Source organism: Saccoglossus kowalevskii, chromosome 22, assembly GCF_978046115.1.
Source record: "Saccoglossus kowalevskii chromosome 22, keSacKowa6.1, whole genome shotgun sequence".
Taxonomy (NCBI): Eukaryota; Metazoa; Hemichordata; class Enteropneusta; family Harrimaniidae; genus Saccoglossus; species Saccoglossus kowalevskii.
The window spans coordinates 17746630-17759025 of NC_140662.1; the positions used below are offsets into that span (position 1 = coordinate 17746630).

At 33.7% G+C, this 12396-nt stretch overlaps 2 protein-coding genes across 2 annotated transcripts; one reads left to right on the forward strand and one right to left on the reverse strand.

The window, feature by feature from the left end:
• Positions 1 to 6: 6 nt before the first annotated feature.
• Positions 7 to 5594, reverse strand: LOC100368102 (dnaJ homolog subfamily C member 27-like). The gene is made up of 5 exons (XM_002742007.4): positions 5238 to 5594; positions 4777 to 4849; positions 3594 to 3790; positions 2848 to 2918; positions 7 to 2547 (listed from the first exon to the last, which is right to left on the reverse strand). Exons 1-5 carry the CDS (start codon positions 5370 to 5372, stop codon positions 2439 to 2441), a joined length of 585 nt encoding a protein of 194 aa, XP_002742053.1. The 5' UTR covers positions 5373 to 5594; the 3' UTR covers positions 7 to 2438.
• A 253-nt stretch (positions 5595 to 5847) lies between these two features.
• On the forward strand, positions 5848 to 12252 carry LOC100367952 (dnaJ homolog subfamily C member 22-like). Its single transcript, XM_002742006.4, has 3 exons — positions 5848 to 6583; positions 7180 to 7421; positions 7783 to 12252. Exons 1-3 carry the CDS (start codon positions 5983 to 5985, stop codon positions 7990 to 7992), a joined length of 1053 nt encoding a protein of 350 aa, XP_002742052.1. The 5' UTR covers positions 5848 to 5982; the 3' UTR covers positions 7993 to 12252.
• The last annotated feature ends 144 nt before the right edge of the window (positions 12253 to 12396 follow it).

Here is a 12396-nt window from a genome sequence, read left to right on the forward strand (position 1 = left end):
ATACAGACCTTTACATATAAACGTGCAATTTTGTGGAGTGTGAAAATTGAAAACCAAACGAAAAGATGAATATGACCACTAGGGGCGCTAAACCATAGCTACCCTGTTCTGGGAGAGGAATGATGAACTAATTCAAATCATTGTTGCATACAGTCAAAGGTTGATACAAACTGGATATATTGATCTTTGATGTTCATGATTCAATTTGAAAATTCAGACTAGTTATGCCATCTGTCTATTGCGCACTATGGATCTTAGAATAACACCCATCTATGCTTTGTTCAGGGGCACCTCTAGGCTGAACCAACTTTTAGCCAAACTTAGTCATTTTTCATGTGATGAAATTCTGGCCTTACAATATACAAGTAAAACAAATCATTAAAACTGAATCGCAGAAAACAAGTCATTTGTAACTAGTGCTGAATCAAATCTGTGAATGAAATGTTAAATATGCACAGAGAAAGAAATCAGATTATAAAATTACTCTCGTCATGATAAAAATATATATTGCTTTATATAGTTGAAAATTAGTCGGTGTGATCACTATTATTTTGAGAAAGTGTTCTGTACATTTTTATAAAGCAGAACTGAATTCATCCCAAAAAAGGCAAATCTTAATTTTGCTGCTACAAGTTAATTCAAGTCAAAGATACAATTTTGCAATATTCATAGTGAGTGCCTGTTTCAAAGAACCCAGTAAAATGTTCACTGTGAGTGCCTGTTTCAAGGAACCCAATAAAATGTTCACTGTGAATGCCCGTTCCAATGACCCCAGTGAAATGTTCACTGTGAGTCCCTGTTTCAAGGATCCCAGTAAAATGTTCATTGTGAGTCCCTGTCTCAAGGACCCGAGTGATTTGTTCATTAGAATCCTTGTTCCAAGCATCCCAACATTTTTATAAAGCAGAACTGAATTCACAAATTCATCCAAAAAAATGCAAATCTTAATTTTGCTGCTACAAGTTAATTCAAGTCAAAGATACAATTTTGCAATATTCATAGTGAGTGCCCGTTTCAAAGAACCCAGTAAAATGTTCTCTGTGAGTGCCTGTTTCAAGGAACCCAGTAAAATGTTCACTGTGAGTGCCTGTTTCAAGGAACCCAGTAAAATGTTCCCTGTGAGTGTCTGTTTCAAGGAACCCAGTAAAATGTTCACTGTGAGTGCCTGTTTCAAGGAACCCAATGAAATGTTCACTGTGAATGCCCGTTCCAATGACCCCAGTGAAATGTTCACTGTGAGTCCCTGTCTCAAGGACCCCAGTGATTTGTTCATTAGAATCCTTATTCGAAGCATCCCAACATTTTTATAAAGCAGAACTGAATTCACAAATTCATCCAAAAAAATGCAAATCTTAATTTTGCTGCTACAAGTTAATTCAAGTCAAAGATATTTATATTCAAGATATTCATAGTGAGTGCCTGTTTCAAGGAACCCAGTAAAATGTTCTCTGTGAGTGCCTGTTTCAAGGAACCCAGTAAAATGTTCTCTGTGAGTGCCTGTTTCAAGGAACTCAGTGAAATGTTCACTGAGTGCCCGTTCCAATGACCCCAGTGAAATGTTAACTGTGAATGCCCGTTCCAATGACCCCAGTGAAATGTTCACTGTGAGTCCCTGTTTCAAGGATCCCAGTAAAATGTTCATTGTGAGTCCTGTCTCAAGGGCCCCAGTGATTTGTTCATTAGAATCCTTGTTCCAAGCATCCCAATGAAATGTTTACATGTATCCCTGTTCAAGGACTACAGTAATGAGTCTAATTGTTTCAAGGACCCCCGTGAAATTATCACTACTACCGGTAGAATTCACAAACTTTTGTCTCTCACTCAGTAGCCTACATTGTTTATACCCGTGATTGGTGACAGCTTATTATCTCCAGGCATGATGACAACTCCCTTGAATATAAATAAAACACCTTTGGGTACTTGCAGGCTGTCCAATCATGCAAAGCTGATGACATTTCTTCACTTTATATAACAAATTAATTCATTGTGTTGCCCGCAGACACAAGTCTTTATGTTAATCTCCACATCCACAGACCTATTCCATGGTAGGTATATGTGATGTGATACACCCTGCTTTTATTTACTGTGGAATACTTTATTTTCGCTGGAATTAATTTTTGCTGAAAAGGCTTTTTGGGCGTTTTGCTTGGAATTTATTTTCACTGATTTTTGATGAGTTTAATATGAAATATAGGAAAAAAAGTATATTCGCTGGATTTTATTTTCACGGAATCATCCCTTCAGCGAAAATAGTGAAAATAAATTCCAAGCGAAAATAAAGTATTCTACAGTATTAGATTATAAGCCAGTAATATTCAACAATTGTGTTCTCCTGCATACAAATCCCAGCTTGCAGAAGACATGAACGTCTATGTTTAGCACACAGTAAGTTTTTTTCAGTTCCCTGAGCTTCTACGTGCAGTTAGATAAGGACAACTTTACATATCGCCGTGATATTGTAATGGTTTCTTGGATACGACAGCTGTTAATAAGTCAGTGAACATTTTTTCAATTCCATCTCCACCATGTGCTGATGTCTCATAATATCTGAAAATGTTACAAAACTATCATATTACTGGGTATTCCTCTTGTAGATGTAATTAGAAGTTGTCCAAAGTCGGACTAGTTGGGTTATAGCACCCTCAAACAGTTTTCTGCATAAAACATTTGTTTTCACATTCTACATCATTGATGTGTACATTATTCACCTGACCAACTACCTAATATGCAAATTTCATTCAAGCAACTTGCCTAGAGTTCTGATTGGTTGTTTTCACTGTGAGATCTGAATTTGACATAGATAGTTCTACATCAAATTTGAATCAGAATGTAGTATTAATATCTTACTTCAGTTTGTGAGCTGCAGCCCATTTCCGACCTTCATCCACACTAATAACTCTCTTGGAATCTAGGTCAGTCTGCAAAACAAACATATTGTGGGAAATGTTATCATCCTTTCTTAAAATTCAGTCAATGTTTAATTTACCTGCAGTTTACATTGTTTGGGGATTTCCCAGCATGTACACAGGACTTTGGCTCATAGTATGTTTGAATAAATTTGCATGGCTGATAAGATAAACCTAGGCACTGCAGAGGTTGTAAACTATTAAGGGTTATCTGCATGAGACAGAATCATAATCAATAATGGTTTGAGTATTTTTATGTCTCATTAAAAGAAAGTGCAAATGAATTTTTAGTCTGTGTATCTATATGTAAATGTATCACAAATAGGATCCATTTTTGCCAAAATAAGGGGATTGGGGAAGCAAAATTTAGAGTTATTGCAATCCATGGATTTATGCACTCTGACTAGTGTTCATTCCCTTTTCAATAATTTTTCTTGTTGCATAATAATCAAAATATAATCAAAAAGAAAATTAAGAATGACGCATCTCAATAAAGAATTCTAGCTCTATTATACAAGACAGTGTATGTACAGTTCTCAACAACAGCAATTAGCCAGGACCTAACTATTAAACTATGATTGGGCACCGCAACATCTTTACAAATTTGTTATTTCACTATTTTTGTTCGTTCATGAAAATCGCGATATTAAAAACACAAATATTTAATGATTCAAAACTTGAGCAAACCTTGTTAGCTACGACCAGCGTATATGAGTTACCAGCACCACACCTCAGCAACTCTTTCAACCACAATTCTAAATGTTCAAACGATGCAGAGTTTGTAACATCATAGACGATAAAACATGCTTGGGTATCTCGGTAAAGCTCAGATCGTACATCGGCGTAGTCTGGATGTCCCGATAAGTCCCACAGGTGAACTCTCACTTAAAAAAATAATAAAAAAGTATGATAATATTAAGAGGTACCTGTAATTATGAGCTAAATTTGAAATTAATTCTCTTGTTAATGACGAAATGTTTTCATTGTTTTATTTGGAAGCCACTGATGAATTGCCATTTTAGGCAATATTACAAACACTTTTTCTCGGAAAACAGACTAACAGTCTGCAGATTAACAGTTCATTTTACAAAGTCCTGACACTAAAATGATTAATTATAGACTGATTTTTATACAAAATATTGTCATTACAATGTGCACTAAATATGAACACACATTAAAATCGCATGAGTATCATTCTACTTTAAATAAAAGCAAGTTACAGTTATTGAATGTTAAAGCCCCAAGGTTATCATGAAACGAATCCCATTTTTTATTCACTTGGGATTCTTACAATTTTTGATTTGATTATATTGAATACTGCTGTTACAATGTACAAAGCATATTATTCTCTGCTTCCAGCTCATATTCAAAAATATTTTATGCTCACTGATCAAGTTCATAATTACAATACAGCATAATCTTTTTAAAATCAATTATAAAAGAACAACATTAAAATCTATGTGTTTGACTCATTTCTGGAATGGTATTCCTAGTAACATTCAAAATTGTTTCAATTGTTCCTTATTTAAAAAGGTATATAAACGTGAATTATTGAATAACTATATTGATAGTGTAGTATAATTTACATGCCACTGTTTTAGCAGATTTAAATATTTTCCAAAATTAAACTTAGAGACATGTATATCTTTTGTTGTATTAAATTTATTTTTAATTTGGATAAGTAACAATCTGTCAAATCTGCTAGCAAAGAAGTAATCTACAAACTAATTTAAAAAAGGGGAAATATATTTGACAAGCTTTGCTTCAAGTATTTCCCCTTTCCTTGCATATTTATACATAGTATTATTTTTTCTGTGAGTGTGTATTTAAGAAAATATTCAAGGAAATAAACGAATTGTCATATACTTACAGTCTGTTCCATTGATATTCTGTATTTTAAATCCATAGTCCACACCCACTGTAGCTTGGTATGATGATGTGAACTAAAAACAAATATAATTGAGAGACCTTCGTATATTTAACAGAATAATTATAATTCATTTACTTACAACTGTAGCAAAGAACAAGTAAATAAAATTATAAATAAACCGGTAATAATATTTCTATATTGGTGTGCATGTAGCAAAGATTTGATAAAAAGAATGAGAGGGATAACAAAAAAGGTGGCCATTTGGATGACATATGTGCAGAAAATCAAAATGCCTCAAGTACTCAAATAAATCCTTAATCTCATTCTGAAAGCGTCAACTGAGATTGCCGTTGGCGGCGAACTAAATGAAATCAGATCGGCAAACTCAGCACTCGGTCGACGATTTCGAGGTCAGACAAGTATCCAACGAAATACGCATTCGTACCACATCTCCACATTACCTTGCTTTCACAAAAATGTTTAATGAGGCAGGTTTTGCCGACTCCGACACTTCCAACGGCCACCACTTTTATCCAAACCAGAGAGTCCACAATATCTTTAACATTTTTAGACAGATGTCCAGGAGAGCGATCCATTTTGTTGTTACGTTAGTCAAGTTCACACACCAATTAACGCCGATTTACAGTCGTCCTATTTAAGCATACCGCTACCATGTATTGCATACTGTATTTTCGTCATTCTCTACTTGAACGATGTCGCAGCAATCGAGTTCCACCTAAAAACAAGGCAACACTATTACTAAGCATCCAACCTGACAGCTGTACAGCTGCATGGAAACGTAAACTTACTTTATCCATCGAGTTACGTGGTTCTTTCGTCTGCTAGTTTATTAGATATTTCCTCGAAATTTATTTCTCAACGTGGTTAAAGAATATATAAAAACGATTTCGAATTCGTCATATAACGACGAATATTTTCATTACAAATTATTTACAAGTTTTATGGCATCGCGTATTTTATAATTTGGAGCCACAGATGGTGTTATACTTTGCGCATAAAGTTAGAGGGTTACATGGACCAATCCGGTCGCCACACATGTATTTCCGGGTTTGTGGGTACAGACTTCCTGTAATATATAAATTAGTGTGTACGTCCAAGAAGTTTACAGTTATAGTACAATAATGATAATTATTACCTCGTAGTGGATACTTGTACACGAAAGAGAGTATTTACTGAGCGCAAAATATGGCTAAAAGCATTGTAGTGACGTATATTCTGTGGTTTTTCTTTGGTTGGACCGGTCTTCATCACTTCTATCTTGGCCGCGATCGGCAAGCATTTGTTTGGTGGTCTTCGTTTGGCGGTGGTTTTGGAATGGGTTGGCTTCGTGATTTATGGAGAATACCGTCTTACGTTGCCGACGCAAATGAAGACACCGAATTCATACGACATTTCGTGGAGGAAATGCGATACCATGGCACACCCCCTTTCCACGGCGGTCGGTTCGCTGCCAAACTCTTCATGGGTTGCCTTCTTGGTTATCTCGCAATGTTGGCCGTCCCTGAAGAGTTTGCCGAGAAACACACATATGTACGCGTTCTTCTTGTGCCAGCAGCCATCGCTATTGGCGTGGACATCGTTGCAAATATTGGGAGAAGAACCACATCGTTCAAATATGTTTTACTTGCGGCATATGCCATGTCTATTTTTATTTTAACGAACCCTAACACAGTCGTTCACACAACAATCGTTTGTGCATTTGTCGCACAATATTTCCAAAGATACCGACAAGTTGTGCCTAAAAAGAAAAACATCTGTAAGCGAATCACAATTTTAGGAGTTGGAGGTGAGTGTTGTTGTTGTGAAAATCAACGTTTTGAATTACTGGTATTATTATTTTCACCTGTACTGTTCCTCCTATGGAATATTATAAATTTAATTTTTTACGGAAATTGTAACTTTCAAAAGCACTGCAAATTCTTGAAGTTTTTAATTTGATGGTTCCATCGAAAACAAATTTGCTGTGCCCAAACAAATAATTTTCCAACACTTACATTCATTATCACTGTGTATAGATACCGGTAATTGTCATTAACATACAATTCCCCTTCCATGAAAACTCAGTGGCCTACCACTTGTATTTACTTTACACTAAGGACCACGTAATACCCAGGAAAAAAATTATTCTTGTGTCATACAACCTGGAAAAATGTTCATCAAAGGAAGTTCATTATCTATTTTCTAGTATTGCTATTTGCATGATGGTATTATAAATTTATGTATAACATTATTACTCTTTTATTAGAGTATTACAGAGGTTAAAATATGCAAAAACAATTGGGAGAAATCATAATTTTTCCCCCATTTATATTAATTAAGCTACCAGTACTGTTGAATTGAATTTTTTTTATCTGAAAACTTTTTATTTATATTTTTCAACAGTTTCTATTGTCAGCACAATGTGGGTGTTTTTTCTTCTGTATAATGTTTCCATAACAACCAGTGATGGAGAACAGGTAAAGTTAAGTGAGGCTCTTCATCACTTTTACCATTCTCCCGCCTGGATGAAGTTCAAAGAGAACCTCTATCGACTTTATGAGCAAGGAAGAACACATGGATGGAATAAAATGTATGAGGAGTTAGTGGAGTCTCTGGATCCGTTGGGAGAAGACAATGCTTATCGCGTAAGTATTGCACTAATCATTTCACTCTATGTGTCTATCAGTAATAGACGAGCATTTTAACTTCTTTACATGGTTTTATTGAAGCTGATATACTGAAATTTGATATTATATTATTGCATAGTTTTGGTGTTACAATATGGCAGATTGTCAAAAATTTACTCAACAGTGCTGACAGTAAAGACTTGAAAGTGAACATTCTAAGTCTACTCCATGTGAGATCCTGGAAATCCCAGTAATAGATTACATTGTGTACATAAAGAGAATACATGAAATGCCTACCCGGTCTTGGAAGGAGTATTACAGTTAGTACCAGTATATAGTCTCCCAAATACACATAATATATATTTTCACTTTTTAATAGGTTCTCGAACTTGATCGAGGGGCTACGCAAGAAGAGATCACAAAACGGTATCGTAAACTAGCGAAGGAATGGCACCCCGATCGAAACAAAAATGAAGACAAGGATAAAGCGGAAGCAAAATTCATTGAGATTCAACAAGCTTATGAAACACTATCCAATATCAAATCACGGAGAGCAAGTAAAAACAAAAGAAGTCGTGAAAAGGGATAAACCTTTATAACTTGCGTGGACATCAATCATGACTTTATACTGGTACAAAAAAAAACTTCCGGTATAATCACAACTCAGCTACTAATTCTGATTACTACTATTCTGAAGATTAACACATTGATATTTTTCAACCTGAATGAACACATTCTAATTATGTATACAAAGATGTATATCATTTCAGTGGTCAGAGGCCATTGAGCTACAGGACCATGTCCTCAGAATACTGGTATAACAAAAGTTTGAGAATAATAGAGAAGCTGCTTAGTTTATACAGTTAAAATTGCAAGTGGTTCATATATTTTCGGTCATATTTGTCAATATCACGCAATGAAGTTTGAGTCAAATGTGTCTTTTATCCTGGCAGCCCGTGTATTTTAACATTGGCTTGACCAGGATATGTGGTAAATTTTGTATTACTGAGCATATGTGCAATGTATCATGGGAGATGACTTTTCTTTGACTGTAATAGCGTTAACGCACACTATACTGTCATATTTCTAAAGTTCTGTGTTTTTTTTCATGAAAATTCAGATTTATAACAGTATGACAATACATTTGTCAGTTCATGTCAATGAGCAACATTCTAGAATATAAAGAAATATACTCTCCATAGCAACCAATGCAAAGACAAACATGCACTTAAATAATTTTCTTTCAAAACTGGCCAATGACACAATTTTCCTCCTTAATGTTTTGTATGATGGCTGAATACATTATGAACAAGATGACAAAGCTTTTGTTTTTTTTTAATAATGGTAAATAAATTATTAACTTTATTAATCATTAATATACTGAAAACATAAACTACTGTGGAATACTTTATTTTCGCTGGAATAAATTTTCGCTGAAAAGGCTTTTTGGGCGTTTTGTATGGAATTTATTTTCACTGATTTTTGATGAGTTTAATGTTAAATATAGGATAAAAAGTATATTCGCTGGATTTTATTTTCATGGAATCATCCCTTCAGCGAAAATAAATTCCAAGCGAAAATAAAGTATTCTACAGTAATAAGGATAATACTCTTAATCCTCACTCTGATGTGTTATTTTAAAAAACCAATATGTAAAACGTTATTCATCTGTAGTTGCCCTAAATCTGCGTGAAAAGAGGCTGAGCTTGCTTTAAATAAATAACCAATTACCAGTACCTGTTTGGTCATGTTCAGGTCTTGGATGACCTGCAACACTTGAGATGTCGCGTTACAGACTAATTTAAATATTTAAAATGATGTTAGAAAGCCATCAGAACATAAATAATAATTGTGAGGCGTACGTACATTGCAATTAATTCTAACTGTTTATGTGTATTTGTTCTATGGGTTGTCACATTACAAAATCTTCTAGTTTGAAAAAAGAATTAATGCTGCCAGGAGAATACCATATTCACTCTCCACATTAATTTTGAAAATCATGGAATCTATCGATTTTTTTTTTCTCTTACTGATTTGAATATGTTGATTGTTTCTCAGTCGGTAATTTGTTTTGTCTTCTTGGATTTCATTTTGACCACATGGTTTTGAATATTGTTTTGGTACTGTATTTTAAGTAATTTTCACTGAAGAGACATATTATATTTTATTATACATCTGTCACCAGGATGCCATAAGTTACAGCGTGCCGTAATTTTGCGGTATTTTACGGGGGAATTTCATCCTACCATATTAGGAAATGCGAATTCCAAATATGGAATTATTACGCGTGTTAGCATCCTCTAATAATATAAACATACATGGCTGCCACCAAGGTTTGGCCCCCGTTTTGACCGGACTCCACACAAATTAGTTTGTTGGAAACAATCTCCAGCTTCCCACTGAGTAGATTTACAGAAAACTTTTGGCAAAGAAAATAAATATCATTCAAAATTTTAGCCAAAAGTATAATTTTGAAAATTTGACAGAAGCTGGTTAGAAACAAAAATGAATGCTCATACCATCATATACCAATGATACCTGAATAGATCATATTGGTCTGAATAAATAATACAAGAAATTACTATTTCCAAATATTAATGGATTAGTCTGGATGCTGGTTTTCAAGACTGAGAAATGACTGAGATTGTCTAATTTGCATATTTTAACATTCACTTAATTAGCATATCTAATTTGCATATTTTAATTTACATATTATTAGCATATCTAATTTGCATATCAAGACAAATACCAACCTCAAATACACTGTATAGTTTGTATAAAAACATTGTATGGTTTTATTGTGTTTTTGGGTACTTCTAAAATGCAAGTGTTTGGCTCGCATGCACCAGAGAAGTGATTCTCATAGGGTAAATAAATGTAGTGATGTTGTATATACTAACTGCAACATTGTATATGTCTAACTGCAAAAAATGTGACAGGTTAATTCTCTGTAAAAATGAACAAAGTCTGGAATCTAATATGAATCTGCTGTGGAATATAATTCTTTGCCCAAGCACATTTTCAGTTGTTGGAGAGTACTGTCACTTGAAATCTATATCGTTGAATGTTGTTAAATAAATCATAATTTGTTTTACAAATTGTGTGTTTCAGGGAGAAGGGAGAGAGGCATTTACATCATGTCTGGTCAAAGATGCTAAATTTTATCCTAAATTTCAGCAAAACTACATAAAAAGTTTGTCCTTTTATGATTGATGTCAAGAAAAATCTATCATAAAAAGTAGATTTTGTGAAAATCCAAACTACATTCTCAGTATTTATTTTAAAAATTGTTTTGCATTATGCACCAAGACTTTCCGGCAATCGCACATAGACGATGTTACGAAACAATGCTACAGCTGGTTATTGCCCTGTGCACCAGTTGTTAGGTTTCATGCACTCACTGTTGTAAGCAAGATTTTAAATAAAACAGAGTTGAATCAGCTGTGATGTGATTCAGGTCAGATATATACAGTAAGCTTAATTCCCCATGTCTATTTCGTAAAAAAAAAAAAAATAAAGTAACACATAACTCAATATAATTTATGATATACAAATTGCAGCATTGTACCGTATTGATTACGTAGTAGTAATATAAATTAACTCTATTTGTACTGACCCATTATTATTTCGCAACATAGTGTTTTGTTTACTGAGACGTGCTTAAAAGTATGGGGTGCTTTTACTCTTACATATGCATAAAGTGTTGGGTTTACTAATGCATATGCATAAAGTGTTGGGTTTACTAATGCATATGCATAAAGTGTTGGGTGTACTAATGCATATGCATAAAGTGTTGGGTTTACTAATGCATATGCATAAAGTGTTGAGTTTACTAATGCATATGCATAAAGTGTTGAGTTTACTAATGCATATGCATAAAGTGTTGAGTTTACTAATGCATATGCATAAAGTGTTGGGTTTACTAATGCATATGCATAAAGTGTTGGGTTTACTAATGCATATGCATAAAGTGTTGGGTTTACTAATGCATATGCATAAAGTGTTGAGTTTACTAATGCATATGCATAAAGTGTTGGGTTTACTAATGCATATGCATAAAGTGTTGGGTTTACTAATGCATATGCATAAAGTGTTGGGTTTACCAGTACTAATACAAATGAATAGAAGTGTGGGGTTTATATACATATAGTGTTGCATATTTGCATTTATGGATGTTGATGCATAGAAGTTTTAGATTTACTTAATGTACATATATGGGATTTACTTATTCATGTGTGTATGACTACATTTAAACAAATGTGTGGTTTATTGATTATATGTATTTTAAACATTATGATGTATCAGACTTGCAAATGAGATTGTATTTCAATAATTTGTACAATTTTTCATTTTCATCTTTTAATTTTCCAAACTTTTGAATGCCAATCATGTGCTAATTTTACAGTAAAAATTTGTCTTAAAAATATTTAGTTATTTTTATTTCAATAAAACAGTATGGCATTGTGTAATTTGAATGGATTTGTATGTAATTCATGAAGTGCACCCTCTATTCTGTGCAGTACACAGTATTAACAATATAAACATTGCACCATAACAATGGAAAGTCAATATATTTCAAAAAAATACTGTGCGAGACTCAATATCATATACAATAGTACCATATCCTAATCATGGTCAGTCATGTATTTCTATTATTGGTCATCAGAGGGCGCACTTCTCAATTCTACTAATTTTTGTTCTGCAATATTAAGTAATGAAAGGGAATCCTACTAGTGATTATATGAAGTTTGATTGGGAGCTAGTAGTACCATGGTTACGTAAACTTCTAACCATAGCATTTCTGTGCTCTACTCCTGTTTGCTCAAATAAATTGAAACTTGATACATGATTACTGTTTCTGTAGAACATTAACTGATTTAATAATTAATAATCTTAATAAGCTAATTTACATAGTAATTAAATGTTTTGTTTGTATCCAAACAGCTTGTTCAAATGGATGGAGACTCAAGTACATGCATACTTTTGTGAAAAT